The sequence below is a fragment of the Melopsittacus undulatus genome, chromosome 2 (genome assembly GCF_012275295.1).
Source record: "Melopsittacus undulatus isolate bMelUnd1 chromosome 2, bMelUnd1.mat.Z, whole genome shotgun sequence".
NCBI classification, from domain to species: domain Eukaryota; kingdom Metazoa; phylum Chordata; class Aves; order Psittaciformes; family Psittaculidae; genus Melopsittacus; species Melopsittacus undulatus.
In genome coordinates, this window is record NC_047528.1 from 112,558,588 (window position 1) to 112,577,165 (window position 18,578).

The 18,578-nt window shown below is 47.0% G+C and overlaps 1 protein-coding gene across 1 annotated transcript in view; it reads left to right on the top strand.

The window, feature by feature from the left end:
- Positions 1-5,244: 5,244 nt before the first annotated feature.
- Positions 5,245-18,578, top strand: part of VANGL1 (VANGL planar cell polarity protein 1) — a 43,857-nt gene continuing 30,523 nt past the window's right edge. Inside the window, exons 1-4 of the mRNA XM_034074390.1 lie at positions 5,245-5,296; positions 13,255-13,543; positions 14,901-15,027; positions 17,702-18,309. Coding sequence (XP_033930281.1) covers positions 13,461-13,543; positions 14,901-15,027; positions 17,702-18,309 — 818 coding nt within the window. The 5' untranslated portion in view covers positions 5,245-5,296; positions 13,255-13,460. The remainder of the gene's footprint in view (positions 5,297-13,254; positions 13,544-14,900; positions 15,028-17,701; positions 18,310-18,578) is intronic.

The following is an 18,578-nucleotide window of genomic DNA, read 5'->3' on the forward strand; positions in this document are numbered from 1 at the left end:
CTAAGCTAGTGCTGTGTATCTTACCTTCCTTGCAGCTGCTCACAGGATGTACCTGACAAAGGTTTTGCAGGATCAGAATCTGGCTGTGGAGTGAAAGGTGGATGTATTCCCTCGTTTCCCTGCCATATGAACTGGCACTCTTCCCGCAGGCCGGCTGGTGGCACTGTTCATCAGTGCAGCAGCCCATGTTGCTCTTTCAGAGAGAAGGGCAGTGATCTCCAGCCTGGAAAAACGCTCCCTCTTTGCCAGAATTAAACCACCAATTATGCTTTTCTCTTTGCCAGCTTGACAGAACACGGAATTTCACTCTGCAGACACAAGGCTCTGTTCCTCCACTTATTCTTTTCCTGTATATTTATTGCCCTTCGTTAAAATGGTTTCATTCCCAAGTGCTCCAGTGTGTTCTTGTTCCTCAGCTATGGCCAAATCCCAGCCCAACTATGGGTTCTCTAGCCAACGTGCAATTACACATGGCCAAGATTTGTTTTGTGCTTGAGTCCCTCAGAACAGACTGAAATAATCTGCCACCACTATTGCCAGGTATTCCTATTTGAGGCCTCGTTCTTTCCTTTGTTTCTAAAAGATGGGGCTCTGCCTCTGTGCTGTGCCCCCGACCCTGTGACTAGTTATAAAGGAGAGGAGGATATGACAAACCTCTAAGATAAGGTCCACAGGGGACTGCAGGGTTTCTGGTATGCGCAAAGGAAAGCTCATGGTATACAATAGGTTCTAGCCCTCTAACTTAGGGGCAAGTCAGACAAAAGATGTTCTTTTTCCCCTCTCTAGTCCTCTTCACCTGCACAGATGAAATATACCTTATTTTTCCCCTTTCAGTCTGCCTAGGAAATACTTCTGGTCTCTGGAGCTCTTGTTGCTTTGGGGTTTTTAAAACAATGTTCTTTACATCTGCTGAACTCAAATAAAAGCTTTCCAGTATCTGAAGGGAGCTACAAGCATTCTGGAGAGGGACTCTTCATCAGGGACTGTAATGATAGGACAAGGGGTAATGGGTTCAAACTGAAATAAGGAAAGTTCAGGTTGGATATAAGGAAGAAGTTCTTTACTGTGAGGGTGGTGAGGCACTGGAACAGGTTTTCCAGAGAAGCTGTGGCTGCCCCATCCCTGGCAGTGTTCAAGACCAGGTTAAAGAGAGCCTTGGGTGACATGGTTTAGTGTGAGGTGTCCCTGCCCAAGGCAGGGGGGTTGGGACTAGATGATCTTAAGGTCCTTTCCATCCTAACTCTTCTATGATTCTAGTCTATGATTCTATGATTCTACCTGCTTTGGAATGGAAGCAAGATTTCAAGTGAATCCTGAACTAGGTTTTGCAGAATCTCAGCCAAGTGAAGTTTTTCTAGTGTTTGTTACCCACCACCATTTCTCTTTATTTGGGCAGAAATCACCTATTTTGGATAACTGATTCCATAAAGGGCTTAGTAGCTTTTATGCAAGCTGTTATGCAAAATAAATGTCATGCTGTTTCTTCAGCTGTGAAGTATTACGCATTTTCCCTTTCTAAATAACAACCACCCCAAAAAGGAAGGAAAGTGTTCTTTTGTACTTGTGTCCCTCTGGCCTTTCTCTTCCTCTAAACAAAGATTTCTGCAGCAGAAGAGCTGAAATGTGGGTCCTTGTGCATATCTGTCACCGCATGTTTACTTAAGCTCAAGATGTGTGATGCTAGATTGAGGTCAGTGGCACAGAGCAAGATCACAGAGAGTTCACACTGAATGTACAAGCAATTTCCTCAGGTAGCCCCTATGAAGTGGCATCCAGTCTCAGTGGAAAAGTTTGCACTCCACACTGGAGGCTCCAGCTGATGCCATCTAACAGTGGGCAGTAATTGAGAATGACATTTTACTTGTGCTGGCTCAGCTCATACTTGTGTTTCTTACTTGACAAAGCACTGCCTCTGATTCTCAAAGCATTGTACAGACAAACTGTGTTTGGTGAGGAATCTCTGGGGGCTGTAACTTAAGAAGGATCTTTTCATGCTACTCAGGAAAGAGAATCCTGGAGAAATTAGGGTTTATGCACATGTCACAGACAAAAATTATCAGGATACGTCACTGGGTGTTGGGAAAGGTGGAGTCCATGTGCTGGGGGAAGAAAGTAGACTGGTTTCCTAGGTGATAGAGAAAATCTACAGCAAATTCAACCTTATATCTTAACAAAAATACGTATGTATGTATATGTCTCCAAACAAGGCAGAATCTGGTTCACAAAGATGATCCTTAGAAAACTATAGCATAAAGAAATGGATTTATTTAAGAATAAGTGAATGTGTAAAGCTTTTAAGAAAAAAAAATAACTTCAAAGGGTAACTTATACGTCAAGTTGTGTGATAACTTCCATCACTTTGCACTAGAGGATCCTAGAAAAGAGAACATAGACCTTTCTTTAGCTCACTTGACTGGATAGTACATTGATCATGCACTGTGATCAGCAAATCAAAATGTAAGACACAAATCCTAAAGGATTTGTTATAGGAAGGGATAATGCCCACATTCCAGAAGTACCTCTTCTAAGTAGGTCCAAGATAACTTCTGTTCCACGCGACTGTGACCACAAAATCCATCTCTCCCTGGTTTTCTGTCCAACTCTTGCTTTTCAGCATGAAAAACACAAACCTGAGGAATGCAGTTACAGGGCTAGTAGAGTCATAGTTGAGTATTTCCTCTAAAAAGCAGAGCTCTATATCATTTTGAATTCCCTGCATGAATGAGTCAGTGTGTGTTTTCCATGCTGGATTCGACCATCCACCCATCTTGGCTCTGTTCAGATGGCATTGCATTTGTGAGAAGACATGCCAAACTCATGCAAAACGTTTCCTCACATCTCAATGGTTTAAAGAGATGACGAGAGATAAGCATGTAACAGCCCATCTTCAGTGTATTCCTCCTTTGCTGATACTCTGTCTAACAGCTTGACCTAGTTGGGTGCAAGTGGGTCTCACTGCTGCGTCTGGCAGGTATCTATACCAGCTAGGTCTGGACAGGGCGTAGGTGCTGGTCCTGTCTGAGGTTTGTGTAAGTCCTTAGTTCAGATCTCTTGGCAATCTCCTTTACATGGGGTGTTGAAACAAGTCCTGCTGCTCTAGACCATGAAACTGGTATTTAGAATCCTCTGAATCTTCTTGAGCAGCAGTTGGGGTAGCATAGGAGAAGAAATACAGACTGAACAGAGCTTTTTGGATGCCTTCAAGGAAGTCCAGTTAAAGACCTTTGAAAAAGACCCTTTTCACTTGTTAACACTGAGTTTCCATAGCCTTTCATGCAGGGCAGCATCTCCCCTTGTCCTCTTCCCCATGTGGCACAGGTAAAACCTTGCTTCATGCACTCAGTCTCTCCCCTGCACCAGATGCATGGACTGCATAAACTCTACCCTGTTGCCTTTAGTTGTGTTTTCCCACCTCTGAGCAGGGAGGAAGCAAACCCTGTTGTGATAGCTCAGCCATGGGAGGCAGCAGCAGCCAGCAAGGCTGAGAGGGAGGCTTTCAGCAGCCTGTCAGATGCTTTCCAGGGCAGGGCCAGTGCCTGGAATGCAGCAGAGTACCCAGGCCTTGGGCAAGTTTAGACACATGTTGATGCATAATACAAGATGGAGCCTATCACTTGATATCAGCCTCTTCCAGGGTTGGGTAAGCATGTACATGTAAAACAGGAGGTAGTGTAACTACTGAATTGGACTGATAGAGAAATGCTTGTTTGAATTCCTGGATAACTGTTCAGTTGGAAAGTCATTCCATGTTGTATGGATGCTGAGTAGGGGGCAAGCACCACAAATAACCCCTGGCATTAGTCTGGAAAAAGGGAATGAGGAGAAATTGAAGGGCAAAAATAAAAGAGCGAATCTACAGAAGCCACAATAATGCAACACAGAAACTGTCTGACAGGAATAACATCAGCATCTTCTGCATTTGTTCACTTTGTTGGATGGTTCTGCAGGAATTCAAAGCCCAGGGCTGGAATCTAGGAGGTCTAGATTTTCTTCATGCATTCCCAGGTGCTGGTTCATTGAAATCTTAACTATTTTTACATGGTAAGACAACCTACAGGTGAAGTGAAAAAGGAGCAACCTTTGAATACAGGAAAGGTGACTTGCACAACATGCAGAACTCTGCCTGTTCCCTTCCCAGCTACCCAGAGCATGGGTGTAAGGAATTAGGTGCCCAGGGCAGGCTTTGTGAGCTGAGACGTGGGGAAGGCAGAACTTGAGCAAGAGGTTCAAAGGGTTAAATTGGGCCTCAAAGGGGTGAGCAACAGGTCCAGATGTGAGTCCCCACCAGGTATGGCTGGAGCAAGGGCCAGCTGGGAGATGCCAGTGTTGTAGCTGGAAGTGATGTAGCATTGCTGGCTACAACACTCCACATCTGGGGAAGAGTGGCTGAAAAGCAGCTCATGGGAAAGGACCTGTGGGTTCTGACTGATGGAGCTGAACATGAGCAGCTTGTGCCCAGGCAGCCAAGAAGCCACCAGCATTCTGGCCTGTATCAGCAATAGCATAACCAGTAGAGCCAGGGCAGTGATTGTCCCCCTGTACTGGGCACTGGTGAGGCTGCACCTTGAATCCTGTGTTCAGTTCTGGCCCCACACTACAAGAGAGACACTGAGGTGCTGTAGCAGGTCCAGAGAAGGGCAACAGAACTGGTGCAGGGTCTGGAGCACAAGTGTGATGGGAAACAGCTGAGAGACCTGGAGGGGGGTTAATCTGGAGAAGGCTCAGGTGGGGCTCTATTGCTCTCTACAGCTGCCTGACAGGAGGATGGAGTGAGGAGGGGTCAGTCTCTTTTTTCAATTAACACGTGATAGGACAAGAGGAAACGTTCTCAAGCTGCACCAGGGGAGGTTTGGATGGAGATGAGGAACAATTCCTGCTCCAAAGGATGCTCAGGCATTGGAACAGGATGGAAGTGTTCACACACCGTGCAGACGAGTCCCTCAGTGCCATGGGTTAGTGGTGGCCTTGGCAGTGCTGGCAAACGCTTGGACTGGATGAGCTTAAAGGTTCACCCGACCCGAGCTGACTCCATGGTTCCTGCCGGGGTCGGGCGGGCAGCGGCGGCGCCAGGCGGCGCAGCTCGGGGCTCGGGGTCCCGGCCGGTGAGCGAGCAGGGAAGCCTCGCCCGGGGGCGGTGGCTGCGGCGGAGGAGGGCGGGGCGGGGCCGGGCACAGGAAGCGGAAAGCGGCGGCAGGAGCAGTAGCGACGGCGGCTGCCGCCGGGGGAAGGTGGCGGGGAGCAGCGCGGTGCTGGCGGGGCGGTGCCGGGAGCGGCATGGGGCGGCCAAGGGAGGGAGGTGAGTCCGTCGGTGTGTATGTGTGTATATATGTGCATATGTATATGTATGTATGTATGTGTATGTGTATATGGATGTGCGGGGCTACTGCCCGTCACCGCGCCCTCCCGCCGCCGCTCTGTCCCGGGGTGCCCGGCTCGCTATGGGGCAGCCGCTTCGGCTCCTGCGGTCGGCGGGGAGCCGGGAGTCCCCGAGAGCTCCTGTGGTGCCGGCTGCGGGGGGAGCACACTGCGGGCCCGCTGGGCGCCGGCTGCCGTGGCTGGGCAGAGGGGAAGGCGGCCGCCGCCGGGCCTCCCTGCTGCCGGCCGGGGCTCCGCGGGGTGGCTGCTGGGGCGGCGGGTCCCGGCTCCGGTGGGAGATACCGGCTCGCTTCAGTGCCGTGGGTGTAGCCCCTCAGGAAGGGCAGCGGTTCCGCTGCCAAGCCTCGGCTTTGGAGGAACCGCTGTGCTCTTAATGTGGCAGCGTGGATGTAATTCAGGCTGGTGTGAAGGCTCTGCCGATGCCTCGTGTGCCCAGGCCATATAAACCAAGCTGCTCTGTGGCTGGGCTCACCCCCCTGGTCAGCAGAAGGGTACAGAAGCGACCAGGCAGAGAGAACTCATTCTTCTCTGTTTATAAGGTGGTTGTGTCGCTGAAGTGATGCCCAAGTCCCGGTCTCACAGGACAGCATGGTGATTTCCGTTCAGTAAGTTAGGCTTTGGAAAGCTCCCATGGATGAATCTGATCGAGTGGAGAGTCTTTTTCTGCGCCTTGGCAGTACTGGTTTGGGTTGCTTACCTGAACGCTTCTGAGTGTGCCCAACAGAGGGCAAAGCTTTGGCTGTTCTGTTCCATTAGCGGCGTGCTTTGGACAGCCGCTGTGAAACAACGTTGTTTGCTGATTTAGAAGACTGTCAGGGTTGTAAAACAACTCTTATGCCAAGGGTTAAACTCCTTCACAGACTCGCAGGGTCTGTGGAAGCATATGTGACTTGGTAGCAGAGTTTTTTGTCTGGGGAGGCAGACTTAGCGATTCTGTGACTGAAGCAGTGGGTTTTTTGACCCAGGGTTTGTCATTAACAGACTGCCCACAAGGTCTTTGCAGCTATAAGGAGTTCAGAACTCAAGCTGCACTGGCTGGAAGAGCAGATTAGGGTGTTGTGGAGTGTATTTTGTGATACCATTGTCTGTGAGCCCATCACTGGGCATCCTGACATTGAGGTGTGGAGGAGAGAGCTTCAGCAGTGCTTTGCCATCTCTGAACAGCTTCATTTTGACCATGCTTGTTTCTTTTCCGCTGCTGGGGTTTGGGTACATGTGGGGCCAGTGTTGGCTCTGTGATCATTTCACTTGTTCAGAAATAAATGTGAATATCAGTCTTACAAAAGCCTCCGTTAAGAATGAGCTGAAACTTTGGAATGATCCTAACCTGTGTCAGAGCCACAGAGGCAAGTGTCTAACTGCCAATGGTTACTGGCCAGCAGCTCTCTGTAGCTGCTGCAGGCCTTTTGGTTGTGGTTAGTAGTGGCAGTGTTTCCTGGGGGCCCTTATGTTATGGATTTGTGTGTGTAGGGAAGGTTTGCTGTCATTGGGAGACTGAGATGCTGTCCTGGGAAGTGCTACCCAGATAACAGCAGTTGTCCTCGCAAAACTGCCTTTATCTTAGAATTCCCTATTTGAGACAAACTAAAACCAGTGGTTACTTCCTCGGGGGTCAGCACCCTTGCCCTGGCCCCTTACAATGTCAGCCCTGCCCTGGCTTTGTACGTAGTTCCACAGGAGGAAGGAGATAGAGGGAGACTCCCCCTGTGTTGTACTGGGAATTTGGACAGGATCTGTAGACTTTCTTCCTTTTATATTAACATGGAAAATGCAGGAGGAATTGGAGTATCTTAAAGGAGGAGCTGGACTTCCAGTAGAGAAACCTTTTTCAGTTTAGGCCATCCTCCAGAGAGGTGCTTCAGCTATGGATCCCACACAGAGAACTTCCCAACTTTTAGCTGTGTGACGGGGAGAGAAGGGGATGGGGCTTAATGCTTAGAAACACCATTTGCTTGGGTGGTGGTTTTGGCTGGCCATTTACTTCTCTTGCAAACTGAGACAGTCCTGCTGTTGTCAGATCTGTGTTGTTGCATGCTCTGATTAAACAGACTTCAAAAGGAAAAGTAACTTGGTTTCTTGAAGCAATATCTACATCATGGACTAATAGTTTTCAGCCTAGCGGATGGGAATTCCTGAGGATCTACAAAACTAAGAAGCTCCTGAGAAGCAAAAGGGGAGAGAACCTTGTGCTAGAGGGCTTGAATTTATGGACTACTACGCATTCTTTTAGGATGAGGGGTTTGCAAATCAAGATCCACTGCTGTAGAGTGAAAGACCTGGCTGATGGATAGATTGAAGGCCAAAACTAGCCTATTTAGTGACATGCAAATAGAAATGGAAAGCTTTAGGAAAAACCTGGTTTCCCAAAGCTAGTTGGCTGTTAAAACTGAAAGCCTTGGCTCTGTGAGTAGAGGGTGAACTGAGGTGCTTACAGATCAAATTGCTGGACCAGAGCCTGCTCAGGAAATTCAAAAGCAAGAGGTTCCTGTGGCATTGCTCATAGGCTTTACTATACTTGCAGTTGAACATGGCAAGTTGTGTAATTCCTTGTTTTCCTGAAGTGAATAATAGGAATACACTGCAGACGAGTTAATGCCAGAGTTAGAAGGTTTCCTCACTGCGTAGCCATTCTTTAATTAATTTTACTCTTGGACCCTAATGCATTTAATAGTATGAGGTTCAGCCAGGTAAAGTTTCGGGTCCTGTTATTGGGCCACAACAACCTCATGCTTGGGTAAGAGTGGCTGGAAAACTGCTCATGGAAAAGGAGCTGGGGGTACTGATTAATGGAGATGAACATGGGCAGATTGCACCCAGGAAGCAAAGAAGCCACCAGCATCCTGGCCTGTATCAGCAATAGCATAACCAATAGAGCCAGGGCAGTGATTGTCCCCCTGTGCTGGGCACTGGTGAGGCTGCACGTCGAATCCTGTGTTCAGTTCTGGCCCCTCATTACAAGACAGGCATTGAGGTGTTGGAGTGGGGCCAGAGAAGGGCAATGGAGCTGGTGTAGGGCCTGGAGCGCAAGAGTGATGAGGAATGGCTGAGGGACCCAGGGGGTTTAGTCTGGGGAAGAGAAGGCTCGGGGGGGACCTTATCCTTCTCTACAGCTGCCTGACAGGAGGATGGAGTGAGGTGGGGTTGGTCTCTTCTCCCAAGCAACAAGTGATGGGACATGAGGAAATGGCCTCAAGCTGCACGGGGGGAGGTTTAGATGGAGATGAGGAACAATTCCTTCCCCAAAGGATGCTCAGGCGTTGGAACAGGCTGCCCAGGGCAGTGCTGCAGTCACCATCCTTGGAAGTGTTCACACACCATGTAGACAAGGCCCTCAGTGCTATGGGTTAGTGGTGGCCTTGGCAGTGCTGGGGTATGGTTGGAATTGATGGTCTTAAATATCTTTTCTGACCAAGTTGATTCTATGATTCTATCCCATAGCTTAGCCCTTGGGGTTCTGCATGTTTGATTTGTAAAGCTCTTTTCATTGAAGAAACGAGGCTGATGGCATATGGAGCTGAGGACATCCTCACATCATTGCAGGCACTTGTGACTGCTCGTGCTCCAGATGGCACTTCCAGTATAACTTCATGAGCCAACTGGTAAATGGACTTTAAACGATAGCAAGTTTGTTTTAAACAGAGTAAGATTGAAACTGTAGAGATTTCAAAGCTGAGCTGCTTTGCAGTTATTTGCCTCAACTTCACAGGGGAAAAGCCATTAGGAAAGCATGGGATGTAAAAGAGTGCTTATTTGTATTTGCCCTCTTTCATTTAAAGATGTAACTTGGTCTTTTAAATTTCCCTTGGGCTGGGAGCCAAAGTGTGCTTCCTTGAAGACGATCACAAAGCGAACTTCATTGGAAATAGGATTGGGCTCCCAGCATGGAAAACAGTGATTCAAAAGAAGTCTTTTTGGAGATTTATGAGCATATGAAAAGGGGGAGTTACAATGAGCCATGGAGCTGTGTAGAAACTAATTACAGTGATCTGTGTGTTATTGAGGGGCATTTCCCCACTGCTTTGCAGGATGCAGCCATTCATTCTTCCAGAGTAAGGTCCCAGAAATTTCCTTTGGGGCATCCTTAGCATTGTTTTCCATCTAGCATCCTTCCATCACTGGTGAGTAAGGGAAAGGCAGAGTGAGAGTGCCAGCCTACTGGGAGCAGTGTGCTGGATGTGCAGTTACACAGTGGTGGTTGGAGTGTAGGAGGCATTCCCGTCTCCCCTCTGGCTGTCCGCTTGCACTGCTCTTCACCCTGGGGTTGGGTTTGCTGTTTGGGGCTGTGCTGTGAACTAGGTCACAGAAAGGCTGCAAGACAAAAGCGTGGCGAGGGGGAGCCAAGGGATGTTTTGTTGTGTTCTGTTTTCCAGCAGTGCTGTTTGCTAGCTGAGAATTGTGTTGACACATCCAAGGGTGGTGAACCGTGCTGTGGAGGTGGAAGCTGCTTACTCCAGTGCTGCAATATGGTGCAACTGTACCCTCGGGCTCAAGGAGCTTCCTTTCACTTGGGACCAGAAGCTCTGCAAACAGACTATGCCTTCAAGTGGTGTCCTGAGAGATGTAATGATCTTTTGTGCAGTCGTTTCAACTGGCTAAATTGGGCTCTCTATTCACACTTGTTTGTGGAGGGATGAGGCCCCAAATGATGGGGCTGTTTCTTTACCCAGCACAGTTGCCCTTGCCTTAGAGGAAAAAGCAAGAATTATCACTAGTAGTAATGTAGTACTGGAGATACTTAAAGACTGTGCTTAGTTTGTGTGTCCTTCATAACACCACCGTATCCATTTGGCTTGTCTTCTCTAGGTTTGCTCAGGCTCCAGTGGTGGGCACTGTTGGGGTGGTGGCCAATCCAGCATTGACTTCTGTCTATGTCATTAAAAGAACTCCATGTCAGAGGTGTAGTCTAGCATGTTAGCTGTCTTTTGGTCTCCTCCCTTCCTTTCCCCCAGCAGTTCCAGAAGCTTTTCTGGGGTAAAGCTAGTCCCCTTCCTGCTGTAAAATAGACCTGGAGGTAGGTAATCTGGTTGGTTTGGCTATGAGGAGTGTGTTTGGACTGTGCTCCTCCCTCCTTGGTTTCTCAGACTGGGAGTGGTGTCTAGCCCATACTGTCCTTTGCTGGCCAATTCTAGGAAGCCTTGTTGACAATCATCCTCAGTTAGGAAGCAGACAAAGCCAATGAATGGTCTTCTGCTGTTTCCACTTGAAGCTGGGCAGAGGTATTTTATTGCCAGCAGCCCTGGAAATATCTGTGTTATCTTCCAGCTGGGGCAAGGCAGTGGTGCAACAACACAGGATACACAGAGGTTTTGGGACTGCCTTGTTGACTTTTCATAGAGCTGTGTCAAAACCGTTGCTCTTTTTTACACGGAAGATGGAAGTTGGCGTGATCCAGCTTGCCCTGATGTTCCAGTGCTCGAGTTTGCTTTCTCTGCCTGGTACCCAGCACTGCCTGGCTTCATCCACCCTCAAATGGGCACTGCTTGTCCATGGTTCCTGTCTAGGCAGCATTTCCACAGGAGCCTCTGCCTACTGGAATGTTCTCTGACCGTGTGCTGGTTAGAGGGGTCAGAAGAGGAGCTCTGTACCCAGTCCCTGTGTCTCAACTCTGATTCTTCTATCTGAGAGCTGAGGAGAAATTCTTTCATGTGGTTACAGGAGAAGGCTGAGAGTCAGTACTTTCCTAGAAGCCCAGGAAAAATACATAACCCTTCCTGATGTATGTATGCTGGCAACAATCCTTGCTTTTCCTGTTCCTGTGATGTGGTGGTACGTACTTGGGAAGACAGTGGCTTGTTCTCAAAGGGACTCCAGTAACATCATAGTCACTGATTTAAGCCTATAATACTTGTTACCACCTTTTGTTCAACAGGGTGTTTCTGGTTTCTAAATGCCTAATGATTGCAAGGTTCTGTGTGGCCATGTCCTCTGATGGTATCACTGGTTTTTGAATGAGGGGTGGTTGGGTGATGTTACCCCCATTTATTGGAGAAGGACAGACACAGAGAAAGGGTTCTTCTGTGGTTGCATAGCAGGACAGAGGTAAAAGCCAGCTTTAGTGAGCCCCAGCCTATTGCTGGAGCCATAAGCTCCAGGCTGTGTGCAAGTCTGGAGATTTAACAAGTGTTACCATCATGTGTCCCAGGCTGGGGGAGGTTTATTCCTGTTGCAGGAATGATGCCATTTTACAAGCTGTGCTGTACCTTGGCTTTATGTCTTGCTCTGTTTAAATCCACCCTAATTCTCCCCCTCGCTAAAAAACAGGACTTATGTTCCTGTCCTTATTTGTCCTATATTCTCTGCTGCCTTTAAGGAGCTTTCTTGAGGCAAGATACGTATTTAGAGCTTGGGAATTCCTGTATGCGGAAGGTCCCTCCTGCCTTCTCCTTTCAAAAAGCCCTGGCAAGCCCAAGTGTTGTGTAAATACCTGCAGCTCCCAATGCAGCACGAACACTTCTTGGTTGCAGGTTGCACTGCCAGCCAAAGAACCCTGTGGGGAAAAGGCTTTGTTCCTTGGCACAGCTTGCTCAGTTACAAGTTTTTCTGGAGGTGTTAGTGGAGGAATCTATGGCTGGAAAGAATAGTCAGCCAAGTGTAAAGTCTGATTTCTGTTGTCGCTCTGTGCTTCGGGAGGGAGAGGGCTGAAAATGGTGTTTGACTGTTCTGTTGATAACAGCTTTTAAAGCTGCTGTGTGCAGAAGACAATGCAGGGATCTAATTTGACTTTTCAAGCAGTCTTTTGCCTGCCCTGAGTGTATGGCATGGCTGTAGTCCTGTGTTAGCTGGGCAGGAGGCATGTGAGAGTGCTCCTGCATGCCAAACGCTGGGCTGTGCCAAGGTACCTCAGTCCATAGCTGCTATCCCCTCCCTTTTCACCATTTGCATGTGTTTCCCTAAAGCAGTGACTAACTCCCTTCCTTTCCGTTTCTCTTCTTGCCTGACGTAGGATGTGGATTTGGAAAGCGGAATGATGTCTCCCTTTTTACCCCATAGGGTTCAGAGATTTTGACATGTCACTGTTAGGAATTGTTCTGGTGTTGCCCTGCTTCTGGTCCAAAAAACATGACCCTTTTCTGCCCTTTACCAATGGGATATAAGCTTCTGTTCCAAATGAAACTACAGTGTAAGAAGTGTTGGCCCATATAAGCTAGATGTGATCTCTAATCAGCTCTCCCCAGTGTTCTTAGTATGTGTATATATAGATACAATTCCTAATAAAATTCAATTCTTCAGGGCCCAAATTAGCTTCTGGAGGCAAAGGTTGCAAAGAAAGGGAGGTGCTCATGGTACCATCAATTGTATGCTTGCAAGAAATGGGCACACCTTGCAGTTGTGAAAACAAAGCAGGTTCAGGCATGGTGGTCTGATCCTCTCCTGCATTTTTCCTAGGAAAGTCACCCTCATCCCCCATGCCTTCCTGCTGTATATAGGCTGTAATGCTGCTGTTCTGAATCTGGGGGTATTTGGGTTGTGTGTTACACAGGTGAAAAGATGGGGGTGTGGAAGTCAAGCCCTATGCATTTCCTGGAGGTGAATTTCTGTATGTAGGCTTCTAGGTCTCCAAGTCACTTTTTCAGGCGGTTATGCTGTTTCTAATGGGTTTTTAGATGAATAGGCTACACTTTGCAAAGCAGTCAGTTTATTTAAATCTGCTCTACAGATGCAGGTATTTCACCTGGCTGGAAAGAGATAGCGGGGCGGTTGGAACTAGATGATCTTAAGGTCCTTTCCAACCTCAGCTATTCAGTGATCAGCCAGGACAAGCTTGTGAACTGGGCACAGTGTGATGAGTGGTGACATGTGGCTGGGTGAGGGAACTGATGCAGCAGGAATGATATCTTACTTTGCTTAGAGCGCACTTTCATGTTTCCCTTTCCTTAGGTCGATCATGAGGAGCCAAGCACCATCCTCCCATGCCTTCTGATCGGTTTCCTTGTAAGTGAAGCTCACTCACACTGAGGACCAGACCTCACTGATGACTGGGAAGCCAAGAGTACCCAGGAAAGCACTTTTACCACAGACTCCACCTCAGGAGCACCAGGAACTCATCTTCTAGAGTAAAATCTGTGCCCCTTTGTGTAGACCCCATGTCTGCTGCAATGGATACAGAATCAACATATTCAGGATACTCCCACTACTCAGGTCACTCCAAAAAAGCCCACAGACAAGGGTAAGGAAATGTTTATTTGTAGTTACTGCTTTAAGCTAGGACATGTCCCATGGAAAAATTGTAAACCAGGATGAAATCAGTGAGGCCACAGCTCTGGAGGAGATACGTATGGAGAGTTCTCACAAGGAATCCAGTGTGGAGACTGGAAGCAGTAATGCTGCTGATTTAATGATCATCAATTGGCTGGATGCATGTTGGGGTCATGAATGGCCAGAAAGGTTGGGATAACACCAGCAGAAGGAAAAGATCATTTAAGTCCGCTCCTGAAGCGTGAGGGATGAGGAGTCTCTGGAGAGAAGACATGTTAGACTGCTAAACTGTAACTGCCAGTAGTTTTCTCTCCTGATGGCATTTCTTTCTTGTATAACAATAAGGTTTTCTATCTCTTCCCACAGTCCTCCTGGCTACTCTGTGCGAGTGTGTTGGGGTGTTTTAATAGAATTTGAGTGGTACTTGAGTCTGCAACAAGTGCTTTATCAGGACTGATTGGATTAGAAGTCAGGCTTTTGTAAACCTGAATAACAAGTCCTCTCTGTGGTAGTTCAGCAGCTCAAAACCATTTTGCTCTGAAACTTCTGATTACTTGGAAACATTATTCCTTCTTTTTTTCTTGCATCATCATTAGTTTTATGTGCAAAATGTGTGCCACTTTGCAACTTGGAACTGAGCTGGTCCAAAGGGGAGCTTTGCGTTTAAGAGGTAATTATCTTGTGTGGTTGGAAAAGACTTCTTCCATGAAAAGAAGTCTCTGCTTTCAGTCCAGTTATTGAGTAAAACATCTCTTGTTCACCTTTATCCCCTCTTTAACACCCCTACCCCCATGGACTGCCTTTTGAAGCTTAGCATGCCATGTGTAGAGATACAGCATAAAAATCGTAGAGGAAAACATTGGTGAGCAGGTTGTGTCAAGATGAGTAAAATCCCACCAATCTCAGAGGAGCCATGAGGTCTACAGGTGTACTCTGGTACCCATGGATTTGTACAAGGTTAACTGGGGGTTATTAACCAGTATTAATGGTTATTAACCAGTATTAACCTCACTGATTGTCCTCCAATGTTAAGTTCCTAGATGACAAGACGATGTTGCAGGAACTAAAGCTGTTGTGATTAGTTGCTTGTATTAATTGTATACATTCCTGAGACGACACTTTATTGCTGATGGAGAGCTGCATAGGGCAGTTAATCCCAAATAGAGTTGCTTGGAGAATGCAAGCTTCCCTTTCAAGCACAGCAATAGTGGAAGCTGTTTTAAGAGAAACTGAGGTGATGGGGATGTATCCTGCCCCCTCTGCTTCCCTCTCCAGTCACAGAGAGGGTATGTGGTAACTTTGTTCTCCTCTTGCTGTGTTTGGAAAAGGAGCCGGGACAGGCACAAATCGCCACGAAGCAAAGATGGGAGTCGCTCTGAGAAGTCTGTCACCATCCAGACACCTCCTGCAGAACCACTGCTTGGGAACGATGCCTCTCGGGCAGAGGAGGGCCAGGTAAGAAGGGAGTAAACTCAAATGTAGAGTGTGGCATCTGGAACAGAGCATGTGACTTATTGGCACATGAGTAGGAGAAGTGTTGCTTGCATGCTGTTAGTAAATCACTACGTGCAGATGCCCTTGATTCATGCATAAAGCCATGGTCTCAATCTTTTTTTCTGAGAGCATTATTTTTGACAGCACTAAAGCTGATATGACTATTCTTGTGGCACCAATTTGCCTCTGTCTCCAGAGTGTTATCTGCTAAGCTGTATAGAAATACCTGTTTCCATCATTTTGCTGTGCCTTATTTAGGTCAACCCTTTTAGCTGTATGTGGGGTTTTTTAAGCAGGATTTGCTGTAGGTATGCAAAGCATGTTACGACCAGGATCCCAGTAGGGAAAGAAGGCAGGAAATGTAAACTAATACAAAATAGCTATGAAGGAAGGTGAAGTCGGTGTAAAATAGTACATTAACATTGGGTTAAATAAAGAATGGAATAATGCTAGGTTTGGGTTGCACCTGGTATGGATCTGGTATTCTTTCTGCTGTAGCAATTGATGTGAAGGTACATATTCATTTTCAAAAGATCACATAGAACGCAGGATGTTTCAGTGCCTCCTGGGCTGGATTTGGGTTGTGTAATACTTGGCTGTGGAGCTCCACTTCTGCCCTTTCAAATACAACCCAAAGTAACTGATGCCCAGTTTCCAAACTGTGTATGGTAGTACTTGTAACAGTATTTGTGTCGCTCAGATGGGCTCACTTCATGTACTGCCATTTATCTGTAATCAAATGGTTGTTTTCATGAGTCCCAGCTGTTGCTTCAAATAGATCTAAAGGCACTGGTGAATTCTTAAGCCCTTGTTTTCATGAACACTTCCTCAATGGGAATTAAAGCCAAAGCAAAATAAGTTGATGCATGAGCAAGACTTTGCTACTGAGGAGCAGGGTGCCTTGGGTTAGGTCCAACAGCTTTGTCCCCCTGCAGATTTAGACTCATATTTCCATATAACTGCATATTTGTTTTGCTTTTGGCACTTTAAGTAGGAAGAGCTGTGGGTGAACTGAGATAAAGTTGCCTGTTGTCTTCTGAGCTGCAGCCTTAAGCTGCTGTGGTGTTTCTGTCCCTTCTCTCTTCTGCACAGTTTCTCAGCTCATCAAATGAAGGAAACTATGCAGAGCTATTTCATGCATAAACATAAAACAATTGAAATGCTTAGGTTGCTTTACTGGAGACACTGGCAAAGAGGGAAATGTGATAGGAATATGCTGCCTTTCAGGACATACTACAATGCAGATATCTCTTCTGGGGCCTCTGTTTTGGTGAGAAGGGACTCACAAAAACCCCTCATATTAATTCAAGATGCTAACTGTGGTTGGTCTGTCTGAAAACCCTACTGCTCTAGGCATGGGAGGTATTCATGTCTTGGAGTGCATTAGAAGTTAAATCCCTGGAGTTGTTCAAAGTAGTTGTGCTGCCTCTGTCAACTCCTTTCCCAAAGATATTTGAAGACTCTTTCCTCTAATGCTTTTAAAGAAGTGAATAAAAGTTTAAAATGATGCCTCTTTCTTTATAACAAGTTCTGTCAGCACGTGTAGCTGCAGAGTCTGGGGAAGGTGTAAATCCTATTAATGACATAGGCTGCAGGAAGATGCATACAGAACGGTAGGAGAAAGAGCAAAACATCTGCTTCTGAATGAGTGTTTGCAGCTGCAAAGGTGCCAAGCAACAAAGTGCATGTATTGTTGCTGTTTGGTGTGTATTTGTGGGAACCATCAGGAGACTTCGTGTTCATGAGTCACTCCAGCAGCAGCTTTGAGTCAAATCCATACATGTCAGTGTAACTGGCTGTGCCAGCACCAGGAAGAAGCAATTGGAGGCATTGTAGGATGGGAGAACTGGCTCTGGTATTGGCTAGGGAAGAAATGAGGCTTTTGGGAAACATAATGTAATCTGATGCTTGACTATATGGTGATTGCATTTCAGGTAAGCTGCTTTGTGGCTGAGTGGCTTCTGACAGTGTAATGGACACTAATATCATTGGTAGTCTAGGATCTTCTAAGTTTAAAGCCCCATACCTGAAAATATCCTCTGTGACCACTATCTGTTGGTTTAAATCAATCTCTATTAGAATGGCAGCTATCGAGGGCAGCACAACCATAGAGGATAGTAAAAGAAAACAAAGTGGAGGAACTTGCTTCTGTTATGGATGAGAAAATAATGTGTGAACATGTTTCTGATTGTGCAACACCAACTAAAATGACGATTTCCCTTCCAGGTGCTTCTGTGGTGTACTTGCACCATGGAATTTGTGGGCTGGCATAGTACTAGTCCTTGCCCTGCACATGGGAACTGATGATTACTCCAGTTTCCAAGAGTTATGTGATATTAAATGTGCTGGAAGAGGAACCTCTGGGGTACAGTGGGTGGCATAGCAAGCTAAGCTACCTGCTCTACACTTACAATTTTTTTAAACATCTAGTGTGTATAGTCACTGGTTTGGACAAGTTGCTGTTGTTTCCAAAGCTTTGTTAATTTTCAGGGTTGATTCTTCAGTATATTGAAGGTGTTGCTTTTGCTGTGTTTTTCTGTGACTCAAGTCTGTTTCCAGGCAAGAAAAATGGAAGACCTGGAAAGAATAACCTGATTGTTTCAGTATGATTGTTCTTTATCTCTTCATCCCTCAGGATGACAACTGGGGTGAGACCACGACAGCAATCACAGGCACCTCTGAGCACAGTATTTCCCAGGAGGACATTGCCCGGATCAGTAAGGATCTGGAGGACAGCGTTGGGTTGGACTGCAAACGTTACCTGGGCTTAACAGTGGCAGCTGTTCTTGGACTCCTTGTCTTCCTTACCCCCATCGCCTTCATTCTGTTACCCCAGATCCTGTGGCGGGATGATCTGGAGCCGTGTGGTACTGTCTGTGAGGGACTGTTCATCTCTGTGGCGTTTAAACTCCTCATTCTTCTGATTGGAACCTGGGCTCTATTTTTCCGCCAGCCTAAGGCAGATATCCCCAGGGTGTTTGTGTTTCGGGCCCTTCTGTTGGTCCTCATCTTCCTTTTTGTGTTTTCCTACTGGCTCTTTTACGGCGTTCGCATCTTGGACTCAAAGGACACCAACTACCAGGGCATAGTGCAGTACGCCGTGTCGCTGGTGGATGCTCTGCTGTTCATTCACTACCTGGCCATTGTGTTGCTGGAGCTACGGCAGCTGCAGCCCATGTTCACTGTCAAGGTGGTTCGGTCAACGGATGGAGAGTCACGATACTACAGCTTGGGGCACTTGAGGTAGGTACAAGCTCTTTAAGTCCAGTGGTGTGTATAAATGTGGCTATGCTGTAGTGTGAAGCATCAAGTACCTTTGAACACGTGATATTGCTGGTTTCTGAATCTTCCCCCACAGCAGTCCTAGAGCCTCTCCAAACTGAACCTCTATGGGAGGGGATGTTCTTGCTTCAGGACTCCTGTGCATGTCTGTAAAAGAGCTGTTGACATAACTTTAGGCTGGTCAATGGGCTAAGCCTGATGAGACCTTTAAGATCCTTCTCTGGGCTTCT